At 37.3% G+C, this 26,640-nt stretch overlaps 1 protein-coding gene across 1 annotated transcript; it reads right to left on the bottom strand.

The window, feature by feature from the left end:
- Nucleotides 1-9,651: 9,651 nt before the first annotated feature.
- Nucleotides 9,652-23,792, bottom strand: tcea2 (transcription elongation factor A (SII), 2). Its single transcript, XM_046870102.1, has 10 exons — nucleotides 23,316-23,792; nucleotides 22,389-22,451; nucleotides 18,705-18,810; nucleotides 16,867-16,960; nucleotides 15,813-15,958; nucleotides 14,000-14,056; nucleotides 13,668-13,822; nucleotides 13,384-13,530; nucleotides 10,637-10,708; nucleotides 9,652-10,378 (listed from the first exon to the last, which is right to left on the bottom strand). The coding sequence occupies exons 1-10, from the start codon at nucleotides 23,382-23,384 to the stop codon at nucleotides 10,370-10,372; spliced, it is 918 nt and encodes a 305-aa protein (XP_046726058.1). The 5' UTR covers nucleotides 23,385-23,792; the 3' UTR covers nucleotides 9,652-10,369.
- Nucleotides 23,793-26,640: the final 2,848 nt, after the last annotated feature.

Genomic DNA, 26,640 nt, shown 5'->3' with positions numbered 1-26,640 from the left:
AACACTGAATGAATTAAAACACCAACCACACGACAGGCTTTTTTGCCAGACGTCAGTGCCTGAGAGTGAATGGCAGAAATCCCACAGCCACACTTCAAAATCGAGAGAAACGTCTCTCTAGCAGGTTTCAAACACCAACTCTATATGAGGGCTAATTTAGAAAGGGGACATTCAATCATTGGGTGTCCACATACTTTTGAGCATATATTGTATTTTTTATATGGTATGTTTCATATAAATGGTATTAATTTTGGCATAGGTAAAATTAATGTTTTCAAAACAATCTGTGTATCTGTGGACAGGGTCTTATAGACAAACACAGCTTTACCCCGTATTGTGTTTTCACAGATGGTCATGTACTGTATATTTAGAATTACGAGCCGCAGCTTATTACTGGGTGGGCGGTTGAGCTGAGCTGAGGCATATTTACATCTTCTATACCCCGAATAACTCATTTAATGTATACAGCATTTGGTCTGTTAGGTGTGCATCAAGGCTACTGAAGACATTTGGAAACACTTTACTTGCCCATAAGCCCTTTGTGACAGCTGAAATGTATAAAGCATTATTCCAGCATTCATCAACTGACATAAGGGCACTTGCGAGTTTGCAAAACACGTGATTAAATAATATGACTAATTCACAATATATATACACTGAGCTACGTCATTTCATGTTACATTCTACTGTAAGTAAGCCTGGAAAGTGTCACAATACAGCCTTATGATAACAAAACCCTGCTGCTTGACTCATGTGTTATGACAACTCGACTAACAAACATCTTTCTGGCAATTGATGCCTGCTGGAAAAAAGCTATGAGATTCATGTAGGGTTGTAGAATGAAGGTAATGAAGGGCTTGTAGCACAGGTGGCATGTAGCACTCTGAATACTAGTAAAGCGTTACCGAGTCATTTTTCTATTCAGTCAAGGGGCATCGATTTCAGCTAATGACCAAATAACCTTGTCAAAAGATGGCTTCAAGTTGGTAAAACCATTTCCAGTAGCCTTGACCTTTCACTGCATAAAAGCTCAGTGAAAGAAAACCTTCATAGACATCAAATCCAGTGTATAATCGAATTTCCGTATACTACTGTAAAAGTGTGGAAAAAGTACTGTATATTTTGTTACATTTCTTTTTGTAGTTACTATTCGATGACTTTTATTCTATTTTTAAAAATCCAGGAATTTGTCAAACTGTCTATGTAAATTAGGAGAACTTTCAGGTTTCCATATGGGATTTATTAACTGATCAAACACACACACACACACACACACTCGAGCATGCACACGGCAACATTCACACACTGGTACTTTTTTTTTTTTGCCAAATCAATGCATACATTTTAATGACTTTCATTTCAAGTTTAAGGCAGTAAACTGGTATACACACACATCATTAGTTCCTGGTTTCTCAACAAAAAGAGGGAATTTATATTCATTGGCATGATGCCACTCCTCAAAACAAAATGCCACTTTATGTCCAGCAAGCTTTCTAGGATTCCTTTTTGTAGGCTTTACCCTTCCATGTGCGCCCGACTGGCACTCGGTACAAACCCCATTTTGTAATTTCACCCAAGAAAGGAGTCGTGTAGAAGACCTGAAATCGATGCTGGTGCTACCACTGTGAGCTCGTGTACCTCCTCTGCTCTCTTATGTCTGTCTATTTCAAAATGTGAATTCGAAAGACAACCACTGTTCTGTGTGCATGCATGTTTGTCCTTGGTGTGAAAGGAAAATCGGGCGAATACAATAGGCAGTGCTATGAACTCTCTCATTGTGGCACTGATCTAAATACTGTTTTTTTTTTGGCCTTTTTTTTTTTTTTTTTTTTTTTTAAATGTAAAAAGCCATTTCTACCTGACTGATCCAGATATGCCTTTCCCCTGAAATCCCCAATCCAGAGGACATTTTGGGTTTGTGTTTTAAAATTGCTTTTAAAGCAACGTGCCCAATTGAGAGTCCTCATTGCTGTTGTAGGGGCCTTTTTAGGACCGAATTAGCTTATTAGCTCAGGTCATTTTTTCTTTCCTTTCTTTTCTTTCTTTTTTTTAAAGCAATGAGAAGATGGCGGTATCACCCATGTGTGCAACTGAGGAGCAAAACCTTCTAAAAGACGTTGCGACCTAAAGGAAATTCCATTTTCAGATTCAGTGAGGCTATTGAGAAATGGATAGTCGAGCAATAAACCATTCAATAATTGAAATTAGGGTGTTATATAGTCTACGACTCTTTCACCAATTATGTACCAGAGTAATACACAAATCCCTTCTTCATATATAAGTGCGAATCAAATTATATACTCTGGTAAAAGTTTGTTTATTGATTTTTATTTTTTATTTTTACTCAGGGTAAAGTTCTAGATGCATAGAAAATATTGCTAACAGCAGGTACATATTTGGAGTATTGCTTATTTTTAATTTTTTGTTACAATTTTATTTTTCATAACAAGCTGGTGATTTTTTCCAACATTTCAGTGGAAGTCATAGCACGTAGCATGAATGGGTACAGATACACATGTAAAAATGTACATTTAATGGCTTTAGTCCACCTGCCTGGTCCTACTCATTACAATGTAGAATTCTAACTCATTACAGATTTTTTTTTTTCACACCCCCACAAAAAATAAATGATATATATTTATTGTAGATATTAATGAATAACCCCTTCGCTAAGTTTTTAAGCTTCTTAAAACATCAACTCATCGCTGTGTGTTGCGATTGATAAATTCTCCCCTGACTAAACCCCCTACATCCACAATTTGTTTTATTGGAGCCATAAAGCATTTATGCACAACCTTTTCACTTAGGTGTGCATTTAATTTGCTGAGGTTCGGATTAAACCCATTTGATACAAGCGACCGGTCAAACAGATGAACTGTATTAGCTATTGTAATAAATAGAATTGATTTGATTGATCATGGAATCCCTGGAGATTACTGATGTAGACTTACACATTCTTTGTAAGAGAGCAAAAACATGGGTGTTTTCGAAACAGAACTAAAAGAAGAAGAAAAAAAAAAAAAACATAGACCTGGTTATTTTTTCCGTTAGCCAGTGAAAGGAAATGCATTCCAGTGGGTTTGGGCCAAAAAACCCGAAAACGTTATACGTATACAAACAAATTCAAACCAAGGCAGTCCACGTTCATTCGGACATGACCCTCTCAACCCACTTTTAGACTTTCATTATTACATTGTACTTCATAGAAAAATATATATTCATATGTAAATATCTAATCAGTATATAAGGATTTCTATAGGAGTAAAAAATGTATCGGCTCATCAGCCAGAACAGGATTCACATTTCTTTTTTTTTTTTCCTTAACTGAAATACCAGTTGTGCATGACCATGTATGTTTATGTTTCTAATATATATACCTGTGTGTGTGTGTGTGTGTGTGTGTGTGTGTGTGTGTGTGTGTGTGTATATATATATATATATATATATATATATATATATATATATATATATATATATAAATATAAAATGTGGGCTTGTATGTGCAATTTAATATTGTTCATATTTTTCTATAAGATGTGACCAGTCTAAGGTGTGTACAAGGTGTGTGCGTGCGTGCGTGTGTGTGTGTGAGTAAAAGAATGTGTCTAAGGTTCAGTGAACCAGTAAAAGAACAGTTTCGAGAGGTTACGGTATTAGTTGCGCCTTTGGTCATGAATATTTTTTATCTTAGATTTATACACAGATGTTTAACGACATATCAACCGTTCTGTAACTACTTCACACTCTAGACAAAATGTCACAGCACAGGGAGGGAAGCACGAAAAAAACGACCCACAACCAGGGCTCGAAAAGAGAGGAGGACTCGAGACGTGTACTTGCTTATGTTTACATACATTTTCTCTAGGTGCCAAATTAGCCTAGCCTTCTTACAGTCTGAAACTGAACACGTGGGACTGCAGAAGAACTGTGTGTTTTCGATGCTCTTATTAATATTCCTCTGCACATCTAATGTATGTCTGGCGTTTTTTTTTTTTCTCCCCCTCTCAAAAATGTTTCCTGTACTGCTTTGTCATGTAAGAATGCTATGTGTGTTATCACTTCAGAAAGGTTTGAAACCTCTTGGCCCAGCCTCTGTCTCTCTCTCTTTCTCCCGCTCTCTCACACGTTCATTCATCTGCTTCCTTCATGTCATTCACAGCAATGTGCCATGCAGACACACGTTCCACACATGGACTTCGGACAATTATTTATTGACATTAGCATTACTTTTTTTTTTTTTTTAATCAAAGTACGTGTACGGACCCCAAAAAACTCTTGTAAAGATTTTACATCCCACCACCAAGGCCATATCATCATCATCATCATCATCGTTTTAAAGATGACGTCATTAAGATATGATCCTCATTCATTCCTTGACTTTGGATTTTATTTTTATTTTTTTTTTTACGTTTTTATTTTCTCTCTTTTTTAAAAAGAAGATACAATAATAATGACGATAATAAAGATGTTTGTGTTATTATTCAGCTGTGACTTTTTACAAAAGATACAAAAAGATTTGAATGAGTTTTACAGTGGTAACGATTATGCATATTCATATTTTAATAACGAGATATTTCTCACGATCAACTGAAAATAATGATTCTAGCATGTCTATAGTTTTATAATTTGTGTTTGAGGGTCGAAACAAGCCATTATTGCTTCTAATCAATGAGTATTATGTATCTTTGCTTTTATTAGTTTAGGATGAGACACATCAGTGTTCCTCAGTGTAAAAACCCCAAAATCTTTATATATTAAATACCATGCAAGCCCTGTCATGTTCAGGAAAGTTTGGAATGAGGGAATCTTTCACACGCAGAAATACAGTGGGTGGTAATTATACACCCGTACAGTCCTACAATTTTTGAAAAAGAAATTAAACCATAATCAGTCAAGAAGGATAATTTTTCCACATTTGATGTGATCAAGCTTTAAATAAAATTCCCGAAAAATATTTTTGGGACGTGAAAGAAGAAAAAACAACAACACACTTTCAAACTCATGTTGGGAAGTAATCATCTGTCAGTGGAAACATGACTTGGATGAAGCCCAGAATCAGACTGGTGGTTTTTAGAGTTTTTGTTGGCAAAAGAGGCATATACCAGAATTCCCCAAATATAAAATGGAACATGAACGTCATCAAATAAATAACACGGGGCGCCACAGTGACATCATTGAGGAAAGGATGTTCCTCTAAATGGACTGAAAGAAACAAGAAATCTTACGCTAGGAGGCCTACAGCAACATTAAAGGACTGCCGAAATGTATGGCAAGTGCTCGTCCCTGCATGTGACAACAGTCTCTTCACATATTGGGACCGATGTAGAACATTTGAAGAGCTAATCTAAAAACAGGTCTGACACAAAACAAGAAAGCATATTAACACAAAGATGAAGCATGGTGGTGGCAGCATCGTGCTACAGAACTGCCTGGTAATGGGGCTCCAGTAAAGATCAGAGGGAACCCATATACCAACCTATTTTAGAAAAAAAAAAAAACTGCAGGCTAAAGACAGTTTCATCGTCTCTGATAACAACCCAAAACATAAATTCTCAGTCAAGAAACGATTTGCGTCTAATAAAAAGGAATATTTTGGAATGGCTTCATTTTAATTCAATTGAATTCATTGTTATTTGGATAGTGACAATGGACATTGTCTGAAAGCAGCTTTACACAGATAATGCAGTAATAAATAATATGTTCTTTATAAGTGAAAGTTTGTCCCTTTAATCAGCCCAGATGTAAATTACAACAGAAACCTGTTATAAACAGGGCTGTGGACAGGAGATCCTCTGGCAATTTGATGGATGGGGGCAAGAAAGAAATGAAAAGTTAAAAAAAGAAAAAAAAAAAAAAAAAAAAGGAAAGTTAGAAACTCTTCCCCGAATAGACTGATAGCTGCATTGCAATATATATAATATTATAGTATAATATATATTAAAATTAATTACACTTAATATTCAAGTACACACACAGTTTTCCATATACCAGAGGTTTTTTTGTCCCCACTAGCACCCACCATTTCCTCACTATAATTTTGTTTATCACACTATTTTTATCTTTTAATATAAAATGTAAAAATTTACTTATTTTACCTATATATATATATATATATATATATATATATATATATATATATATATATATATATATATATATATATAGCAAATGCAAAGTGCAGACAGATGGGAAGCTGCTTCACACACTTATTCACCCCTGTATGTGATTGTATAGTGTACACACACACACACATACAGGACAGGACAAGAGCAAGCCTTAAATACAGCACATGATGCTGAAAAATGATTGTCGCTCGTTTGTCTGATCAGGTGTGCGTGTTTAGACAAGCTGTTAACAGATAAATTGTCGTGTTGATGTATTTTAAAGAATGTCGTCGTTTGTGAACATGGGAAAATCTTCATCCGCTTGCTTTCAACGCCAAGTTTACACTTGAACTGCTCGTTTTCTGATGCAATAGTTATTTCGAATTCTATAGTATTCAGGGAACCCAGTGGTGTGTGCAGGGCGTGTAGCAGTGCTGCTTCACAGCTTCAAGGTTTGGCGTGAAGCAATCATGCAGTCACTTACAGCAGTAGAGGATCAATTGTGGTAGCTTGGTGAAGCTGGCATTTAAACTCATGACCTTCAAATCAGAAGTCCAACCATCTTAACTACTAAGCTAACACTTCCAGGAAGTTCAAGGAAGTGTTCAGGGTGTTTTCCCAGCTTGTATTTGTACTTCCTGGATTAGACTTTGGATATCCTATGACCCTGTCTTCAGCATTATCTTCAATATAGATCATTAATGACTAAATGAATACATGCATATTATCTTTTGTGTTATAAAAGAACTACATAAATTCTACATAAAATAAGCATTAAAATATAGAAGTACTCTAAAGTAATACTTTACAAAATGTTGCCTCACAGCTGGAGGCACACATCTGTATGGGACGTCTTCGGATGCGGTGGTTTAAAAACATTTCGCATTTGAACTTTCAAAACCAAACCTGTTCCAGCATGACGATGCCCCTGTGCACAAAGCGCGCTCCATGAAGATCTTCTTTACACGGTTTGGAGAGTGAAGATCCTGAGTGGCCTGCTAAAGAGCTCGGAACGCAACCCTACTGAAAACCTTCGGGATGAATTGGAACACTGACTGCACCCCAGCACTCTTTACCCTGCAGGGGTCCACAAACACACTCCAAAAACTAGTGGAGCATCTTCCCAGAAGAGTGGAGGCAATTATAAGAGCAAATTGAAACTAAATGTGGAATGCGATGCTCAAAAAGCACATACCGTACTTATGACTTAGTGTCCGCAAACTTTTAGCAATATAACGTATCATGCTTTATTTATTTTTCTTCAGAAAATCGTTGATCCAATTCTAAATCCGATCACAGTACCTGATGAGTGGGAATGCACCCTCGTGAATGAATAGACCGAGTCAATCGCAAGGTACACATGCACACACAGGAGACGGGAGTTTATATTCTCCGATCCACTTATTGCCATGTTCTTAGAAGGAAACAGGAGAACCTTGAGGACGGCCACACGGATGTGGGGTGAACATATGATACTCCAGACTGGCGAGAACCTTAGTTTAGGTTCATAAGGTAAATATGAAATGGGTTTATCTCCTGCAGCAAGACAACAATCCAAATCAGAGGGGTTGTAATAAAATAACCAACAAAGTCGAATGTGTTGTTCCACGCCCTCTCTGAACTATAGAAGGCGGTGTGTGAGGTTATGATAAAAGAACTATGATATTTCTTTATAAAAGATTTCAGGAAGAATTGGCAAATTATGAGATCTATGAGATGATGAGATCCCAGCGACGTTGGGAAGCCATAGGTCAGCCATGATACGGCGCCCCTGGAGCACAGAGGGTTAAGGGCCTTGCTCAAGGGCCCAAGAGTGGCAGCTTGGCAACCTTTTAATCATGGACCCAGGGCCTCATCCACTACTAGTTTTCCTGATTGTATTAGATTTTATTTATTTCTTAAACATTTGATCTAGTACACTATATGGACAGCTGACTTTTCCAGCCGTTTGTGGTTCTTCCCCTGTTCTCAAAAGGTGTCAAGTGTCCCAATCGGTTGAAGGCACAAAACTGTAGAGTAGGTGTAAAAGATAGAACTACATTTTACCTTCACGTAAACTACAAGACACAAACCTGTTCCAGCATGACAATGTTCTTGTCCACAATGCCAGCTTCATGAAGATATGGTTTACATGGGATGGAGTGGAAGATCTGGAACACTTTTGGGATAATTTGGAACGCTGACTGCACCCCAGGTCTCCTCACCCTACATCAGTACCTGACTTTACTAACACACTTGTGGCTGAATGAGAACAAATCTCCACAAACACACTCCAAGATCTAATGGAACATCTTCCCAGAAGAGTAAAGGCACATTTCCTGTATATTGTGTGTATAGGACATAAAACATGCTCAAAAATTATTAGAGAAAATGATGGATTAATAAAAGGTTGCATTGCATTTCCTTCCTAATTTTAGTTTTTGATCACAGAGTCAGCTGTCTGTCTGATCCCCTTATCTCACTTTCATCCCTTGGTTTCTCTTGCTGTTTGAGCTTCTACTGTATATGGTGCCATAAAGAACCGTTACTGATCCCTGAACATCCAACAAGCTTGAATGAGATTTGCTCTTGGTCGAGGTTATTATGCAGTTTTATGATTGGCAGGAGTTACAGCTTGGGCCATGGCCAAACTCGTCATGCCAGTTGCTCCTTGTGAGAGTTCAGCCAGCTGATGTTTAGCATGAGGTGTCAATAGCGAGGCATCCAAGTGTCATCCACTGGTACCATGTGACTGCTCCAAACACCAGATCAAAGAGAGAGCTGGGTTCCATGTAAATCCTGGCTTTTGTATTATTAGATGTCCAATTTAAAATGTGGCTTTTTTTTTAGCACATGATCTTGATCTGATAGAGCCTGGTGGGGATTTTATTTTTTGGAATACACAAAAATGTGTTGTTTAATTGGAATAGGTCTAAACAAAATCTAATTTAATTTGCGATTATGGCGTAGGTGTCACACAGATGGGTCAAATGACAGCCATGATTCTAAACATTCAAGATGAACACTAGTTTTAGTGTTTATTTGCTAAATTTATTTATTTATTTTTTTCATGGCAGACGATTGGTTGCTGTTCTTGGAAATCACTATTGGGTCAAAAACCTTTTTAGGTTCACTTAATTTGCTGTGGATAAACTTTTGTGTGTGTGTGTGTGTGTGTGTGTGTGTGTGTGTGTGTGTGTGTGTGTGTGTGTGTGTATTTTTCTCATCAGTTACATAACTGAAGTGAAAGACCATCAAAACTTGAGCACCCTCTAGTGGCAACACTAAAAATATAGGGCTAAAACCTTCCTAAATGTTTAAGCCACCTCGTTCTCAAACCTCAAATCGGTGCTGGTCTTTTAATTCAATTCAATTTTATTTATAGTGTGTTTAATAATAGTCTCAGAGTCGCTTTACAGAAATCTGAATGTGTGCATGCGGTTACGTCGGGTTTAACGAGTTCTTCTCATCTGCAATATGTTAATGTTTGTATTGATTAACTATTCAGTTCGGCACACACTTGGACATCCGATCACACATGCGCACACAAAAAAAAAAAATCTCTGCATGTGTTTCTCCAAATTTATTGAGACCAACTGGTCTACAAGTTTATCATACATGTCAAATGTTATCAGATTCACTTTTTCACACATTAATCAGCTGCAGAAAAAAAAAAAGTCTCACTTTATCTGGAAGGTCTTCTATAGATGATCTATGACACGATCAATCTAAATGGGTTGGTTCGCAGTTGACTGAATATGTTTCAGACTATGCTTAGTACTATTTGTTCATTTAATGCTCACTGGAAATTCGTTACGCATCTACAAATGACTATCCGAATAAAGTGTCAAATAATACGCGTTACCGAATGCATAATCTGCATATGCCATATCTACAACACACTTTCACAAATCTTACTGATGTGCAAAAAAATTTGTTCAAATCTTTAAGCGTGACAATCTCGGCATTGAAAAGCACATGAACGGCACAGAGTGCATCATCTGGGGGGCAAAAAGCAGTATCAAATGAGCTAATGCTGACTTACAAAGTCCAGTTAACTCAAAGTGCAAAAAGGTAATGAATATAATCTCAGTACAAAAAAATGCTATAAAATAAAATTTACATCAAACTCCATTATTTTGCATATACAGCTATATGCATACAGAATATATTACAAAGCTATGAAATGAGTATAAAAATGACATATCTTCTGGAAAAAAAAGTAACAAAAGTACCTCTCACAATGTTAATTAGTCACTTGATTACACGAAGAATCTTGATGCTTCTTAACAAAACTAAAATGAAAGAAAAAAAAAAGAATAAATCACATCCATATGAAACATATCGATAACCAAATATGCCAATGAATTCAAGTTCTATTACACTGAGCAAACAGTGCCACCAGGTGGCCTTATCAACAATTACTATACACATTTTATTCATATGAATTTCAGCTTATTGTAGATTCCCCCACCCCTCAAAAAAAAAAAAAACTTTCAGTACTTTAAATGCAGTGTTTAGATTTTATTTTGTGTAGTCGGAGTTTCTCTTACCTTCCACCGGTTGCCACATTCATTGCACATCACAAACGTGGTCATGGGTTCATCAGCACTGCGAGTCTGAACCTGCAGAAAGTGAGAATGTGTGTTGACTCCGAGCGCTCCAGTCCCAGACGTCCCAACAATAACTACACACAAATGTACATGCAGGAACACACCTCTTCAATTAGTGTCTGGGGTCTTACTTACATAACCCTATCAGGAGATGTGATGCCTGTGTGGGCCTGCCCAAAAGCAGTCTTTATGAATGTATTTGTACGTGTTTAGTTTCGGAGGGGTGTGGCAAAAATCGGCCAAGCCAAAACAAGGCTGTGTTCACACACTCTATGGCCTACATCTTAATTTGTATACTGACAACATATAACTAATTTGGTTGTCAGTTCATATTAATGCACGTGTGCAATGCTTACTGCACAGAGAACTCGGGTACAAGTACAGAGCGAAGCCTAAAAGATTTGACTGGGGATTGTCAACAATCATAAATAAAAAAATGTGGGCAAAAGTATGTGGACCCCTGACCATTGCACATAAGTTCTTCCCCAAACTTTTGCCTCAAAGTTGAAACCACACCAATGACTAAAGCGTCTTTCTATGCGGCAGGATTGAGATTTCTCTTCACTGAAAGCCAGCAGCTCAAATGTGTTTCAGCATGAAAATGCCCCAAAGTGCACAAAGTAAGGTGCATTCACACATGGTTTGACAAGCCTGGAGGGGGAAAAAATAACAAAACTCAGGTGACCTGCACAGAGCCTTGATATCCTCACTGCAATGTAAACTGTCCCACACTTCTACCACACATGATCACATGGCCTCACTATTGCTCCTGTGGCTGGAAGGAAACTTTACTCCCAGAGTTGTGAAAACTGTTACACAGCAAGCTGAAGGTTATGACAGCAAGTAAAAAAAATAATAAATAAATCAATAAATAAATAAATAAAAGCGTGAGTGCAAGTTGGTTGGGTCATCAAATTTGCAGTGTGTGTTTCTTAAGAGAACATTGAATCAATCAAACAGCTGAAGCCCAAACGGATTTTTCTTGGTGTTTTCCGGTTTTTTATAGCAATGTGCTGAAGTCCACACATTGAACAAAAAGAGGTACGTATAAAGACCTATTTTGTGACGTGAATCCAATCCGAAAGGCTATGAGCAAAACTGTTTTTAAGTAGAATAGCCAATCAAAATTTCATATATGTATTTGTAGTAATTGGTAGTAAATGTGTAAATACTTATACAACCAGAATTCCGGATATGTTGGGACGTTTTTTTTTTAATTTTAATCAAATGAAAACTAGACTAGACTTTCAAATCACAGGAGTCAATATTTTATTCACAATTGAACATAGAGAACATAAATATTTTAAATGTTAAAATTGACACTTTTATGCATAAAATTAGCTCCTTTCAAATTTGATGCCTGCTACAAGTTTTAAAAAAGTTGGCCCGGAGACATGTTTTCCATGGTGTAGCATCTCCTCTTCTTTTCAAAACAGTATGAAGATGAGGTTATGAGTTTCTGGAGTTTTGCTGTTAGAATTTGATCCCGTTCTTGCCTGGTTTAGGTTTCCAGCTGCTAAAGCGTTCGTGGTCATCTTTGTTCTCTATAGGTGAAAGATCTGGACTGCAGGCAGGCCAATTCAGCACCCAGACTGTTCTACTACAAAGCCATGCTGTTGTAATAGCTGCAGTATGTGGTTTTACATTGTCCTGCTGAAATACACAAGGCTTTCCCTGAAATAGACGTTGTCTGGAGTGGACCATATGTTGCTCTAAAACCTTTATATACCTTTCAGCATTCATAGTGCCTTCCAAAACATTGCAAGCTGCCCATACCGTATGCACATATGCACCCCCATACCATCACACGCTGGTAGGTCCCCCTCCTCTTTAGCCCGGAGGACACGGCGTTCATGATTTCCAACAAGAATGTCAAAATTTGGACTCGTCTGACCATAGAACACTTTTCCACTGTAAACACAGTCCATTTTAAATACACCTTTGCCCACAGGACATGACAGCACTTCTTTAACATATCTTTTTGTGTTTAATATGACTTCCTTTTTGCATGATAGAGCTTTAATTGGCATCTGCAGATGGCACGGTGGATTGTGTTTACCAACAGTGGTTTCAGAAAGTATTCCTGGGCCATTTAGTAACAATCATTCATATGAGTGATGCAGTGTCATCTGAGGGCCCGAAGACCACAGGCATCCAGCAAAGGTCTTCGGCCTTGTCCCCTACACACCAAGATTTCTCCAGTCTCTCTGAATCTTTTGATGGTGTTCTGTAGATAATGAGATTAGCAAAGCCGTTGCAACTTTGGAATGTTGTTTTTAAAGTATTCCCCAATCTTTTTATGCACTCGTTCACAGATTGGAGAGCCAATGCCTGATTAACTTGGTTGGTTGCTAGATGTTTTTACAGTTAAACATTTTCAAAATTGCAGGCTTTTTCAGCCGTTTGTTCCCCCTATGACAACATTTGAGACCTGTAGCAGGCATAAAATTGAACTCATTTTGTACAAAAACTATGAAATTTCTCAGTTTAAACATTTATGATGTTCGCTATGTTATATTGCGAAACATTGTTATGGGCTTTTTTTAATTTAAAAGTTTTTTAATTTGAATTCTAAAAAAATAAAAAATAAAAAACATTGCCGGAATTCGGGTTGTTATAACAACTTAATTATTAACATCATTAAACAGTCGGTAGCAGGTAACAACATGCAAGGTGTGGCTCTTTACCTGCGTGTAGGTGCAGCTCTTGCTCTTGCACTTTCCACAGACAAACATATCGGTCTCTGAGCCGCCTACTTTAGAGAGCTGGTGCTCCCGGATAGACTCTTTAGTTAGTGCCTTTCTAATCTCTTTCAGCTCGGCACTTGCCATCTCCTGCAAAACAAAAAACAAAAACATTTCCAGAACAAAAACAAACCGATTAAGCCATTTGACACGGATAAGAGCTTAAATAAATCATGTGTTTTCAGGCATGGTTGTGATGGATCATATAGATGCAGACAAACACGCACCTCTGCAGTCATGGAAGCGATGCGTTCAGGGCTTATGGAGCCACACAGCACGTTGCGCCTCAGGTCAGGGTTCTTCTGGTCTTTCAGGTTGGAAATGCGACTCCTCAACCGAGACTTATACTTCATGTCAGTGGATTTAAACTCTTTATAGATGCGTAAAAGTCAGTTAAGAATGAATGGGGGAGGGTTTTGAGGTTAATTTATACATAAATACATCCATATGTCTTACAAATATTACTGTATGGTGTCCTGAAGTCCCAAGTATTTTTATCCAGTTTTGGCTTTTGGGTGACAAAAGCTACAAAAAAGGCTTTTACTAAACAGAAGGATATAATCTTCAATCTCTGCTGCCAAAGCATCACAATCTGCTCCAATTGTTTTGTAGTCATCTGTGAAAAGAGCAATGAAATTAGAGTAATAAAAAAGGAAAGCTACTACTTAAAACACGCAGACACCGATAAAATCATGTCGCAAACATCTGCTCGATTTGTAGGAGAACGTTTGTAACAAACGAATGCACTTTCCTAAACATATACATACATTTTTGTGATTCTCTGTTACTCATGGAGCCTGAGCTAATGAACAGGTCTAAACTGGATTGATGTGCATTAGTGTAAAGTGTTAAACTTTGTTTTGCATGAAACAATATATCAAGTATATTTACTATGCAGGTGCAGCCAAAAAAAAACAAAAAAAAAAAAACACCAGAGTATGATTTCTGTGTTTTCATCTAAAGATCTTACCAAGGTGGAAAAACAGACCTAGGTTTTACTCAAAGAGCTTAAAAATTGAATTAACAAAAAAGGACAATGAATATGAATGACACTCTATATGACACTTTGCATAATGTAAATAAAAACAATGAAATGATTTTTTAATCTCATTAATCCATATTTAATTCACAAAAGATATATACAAAGTTTCAACTGAAAATGTTTACAATTTTAAGGAAAAATAATCTAAGTGTGAATTTGATGGCTGCAACACGCCTCAAAAAAAAAAAAAAAAAAAAGTGGGCCATGTTTACTACTGTGCAGCAACACGTCTTCTGTCCATATACATCTGGGAACGGAAGAGTCCCTTGCTAAGTTTTGTGAGAGGAATGTTTACCCTTGTGTGTTTGATACAGGATTCTAGCAGCTCAACTGTTCTGGGTGTCCTTTGTTGTATCGTTTTTGTTTCATGATGCGCCAAATGTTCTTCAATAGTGAAAGGTCTAGAATGCAGGCAGCCCAGTTCAGCAACTAACCTCTTCTACTACAAAGTCATGCTATTTTAATCTGTGCAGTTAGCATCTTCTTGCTAAAGGATTCAAAGCAATGTTTTCTGGATGGAAACATTTGTTGCTCCAAAACCTGTATATACTGTTCAGCTTTGATGGACACTTTCCAAATGTACAAGATGCCCATTCCACAGGCACTAATGCACTCTGAGCGCTGACAACAAGCCAGATAGTCCCTCTCCTCTTTAGTCCGAAGGATGTGGTGTTCATGATTTAAAAAACAAAACAAAAAAAAAACAACCAAAAACATTTTGACATTTTGATTCGTCTGACCACAAACAGTTTTCCAATTTGCATCAGTACATTTTAAATGGAGCTTTGGCACAGAGATGATGGCAGCATTTTTGGATCATTTTTAAACATGCCTTCTTCGCATGGTAGTGATTTATTTGTAGTTGAAATAAAAAACTGTTCACAGACAATGATTTCTAGAGGTGTTAAAAAGCCTGGCAGTGATTACCATTACAGAATCATGACAGTTTAAAATGCAGTGCTGCCTGAGGGCCCAGAGATCACAGGCATCAATACTGATTTTCACCTTTGTCCAAGAAGATTTCTCCTGATTCTTTAAAACATTTAATGATATGTACTATTGACGATGAAATAATCAACTCTTTTGCAATTTTATGTTGAGAAACATAAAACATCTTTACTTCTGAAAGACTCTGCCTCTCTAAGATACACTATTTATACCCAATGAGCATTCTGACCTGTCAATTAACCTGATTAGGTACAAACTGTTTACTTTTAATAACACTTGCTTTTTCCAAACTTTCGCTGCAATGTCCCACATTTTTTGTTATTGGAGTTGTACTACTACTAGTAACAATAACAACAACAAATACACAAGTACAAGTACTGACCGTCCGTCTGCAGGGCTGAGACGAGAAGCTCTCTGCATTTATTGCGCACACTGTCAGTTGTAACAGGAGGAGGGGGGAACGAGGTCATTTTCGGGGTCGTGGGGGTGGTAGGGGTGGTGGGAGTCTTTGGTGTGTCTGGTTTCTTACTGAGGACAAAAGATAAACACTCATTCATGTACACATTAAATACATTTCAAATTTGAGAAACTACAAAGTCAACTATTGACCAAAAAAAAAAATAGCAGCAGAAATACTTCCACCCCTAAATATAATCTACTGCAGTATTTATGTGCCAATGAAAATGAAACAGGAAAATAATAAGGAACAAATAAACATGCCCTGAAAAGGACAGAGATATTGTAACTTAATACCTAGAAAGCTCTACCAGCAGGACAACACTTGCTTGTTTTTTAAGCATGCCAAAACAGACATTTTTGAATAAGATATAAATCCACTTTTTAATATAGAAGTCTTGCAAAATTTTGAGGTCTAAATTCTGCCTATGCCTGTAATGCATGAATGCATAATGGACCAATATCTCTTTACAGGCATCCATTACAGCAGTTGTCCCCAACCGGTCTGTGGGTCAATTGGTACCGGGCCGCACAGAAAGAATACATAACTTACATAATTTTTGTTTTATTTATTTTCTGATTCTGATCGATGTATTATTTTGGAAAATTACCGGATTCTCTTCACCCCATCTGTCTATGCCTCACTCTTGATGCATGTCATGATGCCTCTGTCACAAGTCTTACCTCCATCCGCTACCTTCTTAAAGGGGCTGCTCCGGCCGCTAACACATAAAACATTACCGCTAAATTTAACCCCCCAAGCTAGCAAAATGAACATTAAATCAACACAGTGGATTCACGTTTATTATTATATTTAGAAAATACCAGTTTTTATGCCGGTCCGTGGCGCAATAAAGGTTGGGGGCCGCTACATTACAGAATATGACAGACTTGAGAGAAAACATTCAGAAACTCGTCTGTACTGAGACGTTATTTCCTGCCATGATTTCTATTCTTTACACACGCACAGAAATACACACCTGAAATCACTGGATCCAGGACTATCTTTTGATGATGATGACTGAAGTGGGGGTGGTCCCTTTTTCTTCTCCTCTGACTTGCCCTCAGAACCATCTATAAAAGGTAGAAGGGTTCAATTTATATTATCTGTCTGCACTTAGCTGTTAACATTTCTGTCTAGCATGTTACTGTTTAACATTAGCATACAACCGTTTCCAAAAGTTTTGAGAGCCACTTGCTTCATGGAAGGGCATTTAATCATTGTTCTTCACCAAACTGTTGTTGGATGGTTAGAAGAAGTTGGGAGACATTTTTGTTCAATTCTTTATTCATGGCTGTATTCTTAGGCAATATTGTCAGTGAGCCCATTCCCATGGCTGAGAGGCAACCCTAAACATGAATGGTCTCAGGTTGCTTTACTGTTGACATGACACAGACTGATGGTAGCGCTAATCTTTCCTTTTTGGGACAAACATTTTTCCGGATGCCCCATACAATCGAAAAGGGGACTTTACCTCAGTCCTCAGCAGTCTAATCTCTGTACCTTTTGCAGAATATCAGTCTGTCCCTGGTGTCTTTCTTGGAGAGAACCGGCTTTTTTTGCTGCCCTTCTTGACATCAGGCCATCCTCCAAATGTCTTCGCCTCACTGTGCATGCAAATGCACTTACACCCGCCTGCTTTAGGAGACGGCCCTGGCACTTGCTGGACATTCTTGGGCACCCAGAAGCCTTCTTCACAATTGAACCGCTCACGTTAAAGTTCTTGATTATCCAACAAATGGTTAATTTAGGTCCAATCTTACTAGCAGCAATATCCTTGCATGTGAATCTCTTTTTGTGCAAAGCAATGATAGCTTCACAATGTTTTCTTGCAGGTTACCATGGTTAACAGAGAAAGAACAATGTTTTCAAGCACCACCCTCCCTTTAACTTCCATTCGGTCATTCGAACGCAATCATCATGAGAGAGTGATCTCCAGCCTTGTCCTCAACAACATTCTCATCAGTGTTAATGAGAGAATCACTGGCATGATGTCAACTTGTCCTTTTGTGGCAGGGCTGAAATGCAGTAGACATTGTTTTTGGGGGTGGGGGGTTGTTAAGTTCATTTTTATGGCAAAGACATTTGCAGTTAATTGCAATTTATCTGCTCATTCCTCATGATATTCTGGAGTATATGGCAAATGCAATAAAAAATAAAAAATGTAATAAAAAATTTAAATAATCCCAAACTTTAGAAAACTCTGTTGTGTTATTTAGCCTGAATCATCTTCTCTCTCTGTTTTTTCTTCTTTCCTCCATTTTTCATTTTGCAGCGTCTTCTGCGTTACCTGTTCAGGGGTCTCATTTATAAACGTGGCATACGTACATTACAGGGCTGGAAACGTGTGTATTCCACTTTCCACCAAAAGGATGTGATTTATCTAAAAAAAATAAAAAAAAAACATAATGGGAGAAAGTGCGCTGCTGTAAGTAAACTCTAAAACCCTGCGTACGCACAACGTGGAAATACAGAAGGTGATTAGGGGAACTGGCAATTGACAACCACAATTGCGCACACAACCTTTGCCTTTGCACACGTTTCCAGAATCGTTTTGTGCGTATGCAACATTTATAAATGAGACCCCGAGACCAGTAAACACAGAAAACTGTAAGTCCAGAGTTTGGAGGGTGGTGCGTCAGTAATAATGGATACAACGCCCCGTACATAGTTAGTTAAAAATAGACCAAATGAAATATTGAGGCAAATAATTACTTGAGTTACTTGAGGAATATTTTAGTACAATAAAATGGTCTTGGTTCATAACAGGAACATAATTTTGCAACAGTACCAATTTAAAGAAAGAAAAAAATTTACCAAGCAGTTTCTTCCAGGTTTTGATGAGAGATTTAGCCAGAGTCTGCACCTCCTCATCTGAACTCTGCTTCCTCACAGCGTTCACAGACATCCCAATCCTTGTGGACTGAACACATTGTGCAAAATATACATAAGAAAGTCAAACATTTGGTCCTTCAGTGAAATTGTATTAAGTTGATTACACTGACAAACAAAACAACAAATTGACACTGGTAAAAATGTTAATTAGAAAAATCTAACCTTTAATTGTAAAACTCTCCTATCCTAACTAAAATGCCACCCCTGGATGGATCATTTATTTTTTTCCCTGCACATTGAGACCAGTGAATCCAGAGAATCAAATATGTGAGCACTCTTTAATACACAATTTATCCAGATCATACACAGGCCTGGGTCCACTATAGTGGACTCTCTTCTACATCCCATCAGGAAACCAGGATAGCTGGTTCAACCTATAACTATTAAACTTAATTTTTGTGTAGATTTAAATGTTGTTTTTAACATTTGTCCTTTAAGTTCCAAGTATGACCCATTTGCAGATTTGTGTCTGAAAGAGTTTTATTTTTAAATTTCCTTGTATATCGTGCACTCCATGATGACACATATTCGATGGGTTATATGACTTTTAGAGAAATTAAACAGTGAGGATTAGGCTTTTATGTTCTGTATAAATGACCACCTTTTTATGCAATAGCAACCTTGAGTGTCTGCCTTCAAAAAGCTTCCAGAGTTCAAGTATAAACAAAAATGCTACTGAATCTTTTCATAGACAAAATGGAGTGGGCAGAACTTTGCACAATATATACTAAGCAATACAATTCAGTACAGACGGGTATTAACAAAACAGCCTACATGTTTGTATATTAATCACTGAGTTAAAAGGTCTATTATAACCCTTACTAGATATTTAAATAACAAAACACATCTACAGTACAAATAATTCAAACCCAAATATTGCCACACAGCGTTCACACATTCATAATACTTGCATACAATAGGAGGCTTTAGGCACTCATTTCTTTGATCAGAACCAAAAAAAAAAATAAAAAAACTCCTCAGTAATGCTCAAGCAATACAGCAGAATTTACATTAAATTCAACGTATCTTAGAGAAAAGTTACACGGTTTGGACTAAATATTGAAGTGGACAACTTAAAGGGCTGAAGCTGCCCGGTCAATCTATTTCTATATGGCATAGCTGAAGCTTGTGACTGTTTAAAATGTTGAAGTTTTTAATTTTATTTTGAATTATAACTAAATTGATAAAGAATGTTGAATATTTCCGACTGTATGTTAACCATCCTGACTGTAGAACACTTAATCAAGTAACCTTAAATTGTGGCATTGATCTGTTGACAGACGCATGTTAATATATTGAAATGACTTACTGTAGGCCCTGAAAACAGAATAAAATAATAATAAAAAAATAAAAACTTACAAATGAAAGGATTCACTAACATCTGACCACTGCAGCCATATGGGAGTATTTAACCGTCACTGCCTTTAATGCAGAAATGCACAAACTAGGGCCTCCATGCTCTATGAAAGGAGAAATTTTATATTATATTATATATATATATATATATATATATATATATATATATATATATATATATATATATATATATATATATATATATATATATAAAATTTGGTAATAATTATATTTATCCTTAAAATAAGGACCAGCTTCATTTCTTTTTAGAAGTCATGTAATTGCTGTATTAGGCATTTAACCTGTTTGCACGATAAATTGAATTGTTTTTCATTGTACGATAAGTTTCAATAAACTAGAACGTTAAATAAAACGGCATTAGTTAAGATTACAGATTTTTCCGACTTATTTATAAATAACAAACCATAAATAAGAGGAACAAGGGTAACGTTAATTTTATTATAACTTAAATTTTAGTATAATTAACTATTATTTTTAAGTTTGATTTTTGACCCTTCGTAGGAAAAAGTCAGGGTACCTCTGCTCAGGGACCAGACTTGTTTAAACATAACAATGCCCCTTGTGCATAAGACATGGTTCAGGAAGATGGTTGCCAAGGTTAAGGAAAAATTATTTAAATATAGTATGCCTAAAGCACTGATCTCTAAAACACCTTTGGGATGAACTTAAATGCTAACTGTGCCCAAGGCCTTCTCACCTAACCACAGTGCATGACTCAATAATGCTCTTGTGGCTGAATTTGCAACTCCCTACACCCAAGTGCTGAAGTCTACTGGAAACCCAGGGTATTGGAAGGGGACTAATATGAAATGAGATAGCTAATAAGCACACATGCATGTTATGGTCAGGTTTGCAACATAACACTTGCATATTGTTAATGATTTTATACTAAATATATTTAAGTATTTTCATCAAGGGTGCTAACAATTTTCTTTTGGCCACTTCGGTCAATCAAAAGCTCCTTAAAGTGAAAAGAAGTTGCAGGAACAGATTAAAACTGATCCATCTAAAAAAAATATTTGTTGTAGAGCTAAAACAGCAATGTGATCTCTTTCTGTCCCAAAGCACTAAACTCGTCAGAGTTTCAGAAGTCACAAACCTTGACATTGTAGATAGCCAATAAATCTGGTGATAAAATACTAAATCAGATAATTTCTGACTTGTCAAAAAAATATTGCCACAGCACTAACATTTCTAAAGTACTGGAGCAAAGCAACACTACAACGTGCAGCTGGTACCATGAAATATTCCATGTAATAAATCTCAGTTCAATCAAATCATGACTAAAATTGTGGAGAAGCATAAATAAAAATAATATATATATTTTTTTTTAAAACTCGCAAAACTAAATCTTTAACATCATGATATGCAGCAAAATGAGACGCAACAATGATGGCTGCTGCATATTTAATACGTACGCGGATATCGGAGCCATAACGTAAAACTGAGCCATAATAAATGGCGAAACCGTTATCTACCTAGACAACACTTCGAATGTTCAGTCTCCCACTGCACGTAACCTTGAGCTAACCATGGACTATAAACTGACCTTCTCTTCTCACTCTGACAATCATATCAATTTCTTCTCTCCAACATTAAATGGATTCATCCATTTCTGTTCATGAAGGCAATCGGGTGCTTGTTCAAGCTGTTGTCTTTCGGAGGCTGGAGTAGGAAGCCATGCATTAAGACTCTTCACTGTTTTGGGATCCAGGTGGAGGAATAAACATCACCTAGATGTCTAAAGAGCCGAGTCACGTGTGAGCTTCAAACGGCGACTAAAACCTACCTCTTCATTGGCATACTTAAATTAGTCTGTGACCTAGTGATCCAGTATGATGATGTACATTCATTGGGGCTTTAGAGCACTTCTGTTAGTACCTGGATAAGAACATGGTTTATAACCAAAACCTTTACAATGTTTAATGTGATGGAATATTTACATTTCTACATAGGGAAGCAAGCTTTTGAACATAGAAGCACAATAAGCTTTAGGGCGCAAGACAGTCAATGGATAGATGGATGTTTAGACAGAAGCATCCTGTGTTTAAATGTTATTCAAAAATTGTGTGCACAGCATTCTCGTGTTCTTGCTCACGAGGTCTGGCTTGTGAAACCCTTTATTGCTAAACATTAGTGAACATTAGTGTTGCTGTTATAAAAAATAAATAAATAAATAAATAAAAGGAAATTATAAATATTAAGAAGTTGCGGCGTTGACTGAATTACCTGCAGGGTTTCTAGGGACATCTTCATAGTCTTCAGTTCCTTTAAAAGGTCCATGGCGCCATCCTAGGATTAAAACAAAATATTATAAACGGGGTAATGTTTTTATTTTATTTCTTTCTTTTTGACCGGCGCTCAACAAGTAAGTTTCTACTGTACAAAACAAAAATCACTAGTTGCCTGAAATCACTTGAATAGTGTAACCACTTCCGGTGACGCAGAAAGATGTTCTCAGATACTGCAAGTATTGCAAGTCCAGTTTCCAAATTTCACCGGGTGGAAAACATGGTGCGATCAGGTGCAGTTTAGAAAATTAGACGAAATAATAATAATAAAAAAAGGTGTAGGAGGGAATTGAAGAGTAAAGACAGTTTTGCTCTGAAAGCAAAAAAAGAGAAGTAGAGAAATTTGGAGAAGAACCAGTTGCCAGCTCATCAGCACATCAGCACATATCACCATAAGCCAAATGTGATTGTGTTGCAGCTACACGAAATACATGTGCATGTCAGAGGCCTTTATAACAAGCCTCCTAATAAAACATTTAGCTTTTTTTTTACTCTTCCACGGAGTTTCACGCTGAAAGCAGTTTGCAGATACATCGCCGTTGTCAAATAAAACTAACAAAAACACGCCTTGCATGTTGAACGACATTCCACATAGTTGCCTAGAAGACAGTATAATGTGGCGATGTTGCGGTTTGACGGCACCGCATCCAGTTATAATGTTGCATTTTAATCTGCCATGCACACGGCCGGAATGTTCGTCGCCATTCGACACGCCATGCATTCAGCGTGCAACACTGATTTCTATTCTCTCTGTTCTTTTCTCTTTTCTTTTCCTTCCAGAAAGCTCCTCCATGCCTGACAGCGCTGCTGACCTGAACGCGCCCCGGCGCTACCTGCTTCCTGATGCTGCACCGTTCGCACTCACCGTGTTGTTTTTGTGCACCATTTTGTCCAGTTTTTTGGCGATGCGCTCGACTTCTTGGTCTTTCGCCATGTTTAAAACGAATCCGTTTTGCTCCTTAAGGTCGCACCGCCATTTATATGGCAATAACGCGGCAGTGGCGTTTCCCTTTACGCTCGTTTTGATGCCCAAATGAATGGAAACCGCTGCCTTTTTTTGCAACTCCCGTCTTTTTTCCGAACTGATGGATTGTGGGACTTGAAGTTTTTTTCTCTTCCAGCGCTGAAATATTGTTTCCTTGTCCCGTCATAGCAGATATATAGATAATCCGAACGATTATTTTAAAGACTGGGATTAATCATCCTCCTTTTGCTCAATCCTAATACCACTGAACAACACAGCGCTCCCCAACATGTCTTGCATCACCAACCAGTTTCACGTAACACAATCTTTGGGACTGGGACTGGGCCGTGTGTGTGTGTGTGTGAGTGAGTGAGTGAGAGAGACTGTGACTTCACGCGCGATAACGCGCATTTTATATTTCTATTATACATATTATATGATTTAATTGTTAATTTAATGATTGCATATATTATGAACATGGAACTAAACTCACCATAATGCAGAATCAGTACGAGCTGAATTTATCGATGCATAAAAACTGCGACTGAAACACAAACAGTATAGTCGCAAATGTGATTTTTTTTAATTAATTTTTTTTACATAAAACACCAAAAAGTCAATAAAATTGAACTGAAATTAAAGTTTAAAGGTTTTATTCTTTCTGTGCGACTCCCACACGGATTTCCAGGTGTTTTTTCCAGTAACGACTTTTTGTTTGTTTGTTTACTTTGTTACTGCACTTACTTCAGATTGATAATCAAATTAGAGTATTTTTTTTATTAACATTGTTATTTTAGGCAACTTTTATTTCACTAGAGTTTAATGTATTACATGTTGTATTACATTTCAGGAAAATAAATACATCCCCCTTCTAGCTACATAGAAGTGAATTTATAAGACAATAAGCCTAACACACTGTTCACACGAGAGTTTGAGTGAAGCTTTGGGACTCTTACTGAATGGTGCCTTTATATTAGATATTAGAAATCACTTCAGAAATGTGTGATACTCAGAAGGAAAGAACACTGACCTTCATCACCTAAAACACAGGTCTCATATCTCACTACTTGTTCTTTTGATACTGAAGTACATGTAAAATCATGTACCTTTGTAGGGTTTTTTCACCCAAGTAGAAATAATGTGTATTTTGTGTTTTGTGTATTCATGTGTCGTGTATTTTAGTTTTATAAAACGTATTTCTAATGTTTATATTTGCTGCTGCACATTAAGGCAAAGCACTGCAGGTGAAAATTTATAATTGAAGAGTGTCTGCAAGAGTGAAAGGAAAAGTTTATAGGACTGTGGTAAGACCTGCAATGGTGTATGGTTTTAGAGACAGTGCCATTGAGTAAAAGACAGGAGGTGGAGCTGGAGGTAGCAGAGCTGAAGATGTTGAGGTTTTTGTTGGGAGTGACGAGGATGAACAGGATTAGAAATGAGTTTATTAGAGGGACAGCGCATGTAGGACGTTTTGGAGACAAGGTGAGGGAGGTGAGATTGAGATGGTTTGGACATGTGCAGAGGAGGGACATGGGGTATATCGGTAGGAGAATGCTGAGGATGAAGCCACCAGGAAGGAGGAAAAGAGGAAGACCAAGGAGGAGGTTTATGGATGTGGTGAGGGAGGACATGCAGGTAGTTGGTGTGAAAGAGGCAGATGTAGAGGACAGGGGGGTATGGAGACGGATGATCTGCTGTGGCGACCCCTAATAAGAGAAGCTGAAAGAAGAAGAAGACTGCAGGTGAAAAGGGTGGTTTTGTATCATTGTATCAGTGTAATTTTGTGTGATTTGTTGAATCCCCTCTAGTGATTGTAATTCATAAGGTTTTAAAGCAAAAAGTTTTATATACACTTTATTGCCAAAGATAGAAACCTGATCAATTTCATACCCACATATAAGATCATATGTCTCCACAGCAGATCATCTGTCTTGATATCACTCTGTCCACTACATCTGCCTCTTTTAAACCAACCACCTGCATGTCTTCTCTCAAAACATCCATAAACCACTTCCCTGAAATTCCTCTTTTCCTCCATCATCAGCATCCTTCTGCTGATATTCTACATGTCCCTCCACTGCACATGACCAAACCGTCTCCATCATGCTTCTTTCACCTTGACTCCAGAACGTCCTACCTGCGGAGTCTCTCTTATAAATTGATTTCTAATCCTGTCCATCTTCATCACTCCCAATTAAAATTGCAATCTTCAACTCTTCCACCTCCAGCTCTGCCTCCTGTCTTTTTGTCAATGCCATTGTTATAAACCATACAGCACTGCAGGTCTTACCACAGTCATAAACTTTAATATGCATTTGTTATATATCACATATATCACTATAGATTTAATCTTCCCTTTACTACTATTACAGCCTTTACTCTTCTTGGAAAGCATTCCACTAGATTTTAAATTGTGGTTGTGGCGATTTGTGCCTACTCACCATTAATAAGAGTATTAACAAAGTCAGGTGCTGATGTTAAATGAAGTGGTCTTGCATGCAGTTCATATTTTAATTCATCCCAAAAGTGTTCAGTATGGTTGAGGACAGGTTTAATGCAACACTGGCAAACAACATAAAAAGCAACATTAAAGGGGAATTTTCATACTACAGAATACAAAGTTGCTGGTCATGTGTCCACAGCTTGCCACAAAAATATGTATCTTTAAATGTTTTCAAATATATTATAATTTAAAATGCCATTTTGTTCAATAATGAGGGGTGGTTTGTACAATTACTTATTGAACAGTTGAGGGCGCTGTTGTCTTACGAATAAATAGATGTCTACAGGGAATAGTTTTCAGGAGACAAAAATGCAATTGTATGTCATTTCCCTTGAACATAAAGTTACAAACATTGGGTGCTTTGGCTTGAACCTGTTATTGGGAATGGTCTCACAGCAGTCTTACCTATTTTTTATTTTGGAATGCAAATGCAACTGCAAATGCAACTTCATTTATCTTCAGAAGGGTTGCAAAGAATACCCCCACACCAGGGCACCGTTCCCACCCAAAAGCAATTATGTCCATGTTTTGTAGGGGGTTGGAGGAAACTGAAGGACCCGGAAGAAATCCACAGCGAAAGACGGAAAACTTTCAAAACTTTACACAGACAGAAACCAGAGCTTATGTACAATGGTGTGAAAAAGTGTTTGCCCCTTCCTGATTTTTTTTTTTTTTTTGCCATGTTTGTCACACTTGAACAGTAAGCAGTAATACTTTCATTAG

Source organism: Silurus meridionalis, chromosome 16 (genome assembly GCF_014805685.1).
Source record: "Silurus meridionalis isolate SWU-2019-XX chromosome 16, ASM1480568v1, whole genome shotgun sequence".
Lineage (NCBI taxonomy): Eukaryota > Metazoa > Chordata > Actinopteri > Siluriformes > Siluridae > Silurus > Silurus meridionalis.
This window is presented reverse-complemented; position numbering and strand designations above follow the sequence as displayed.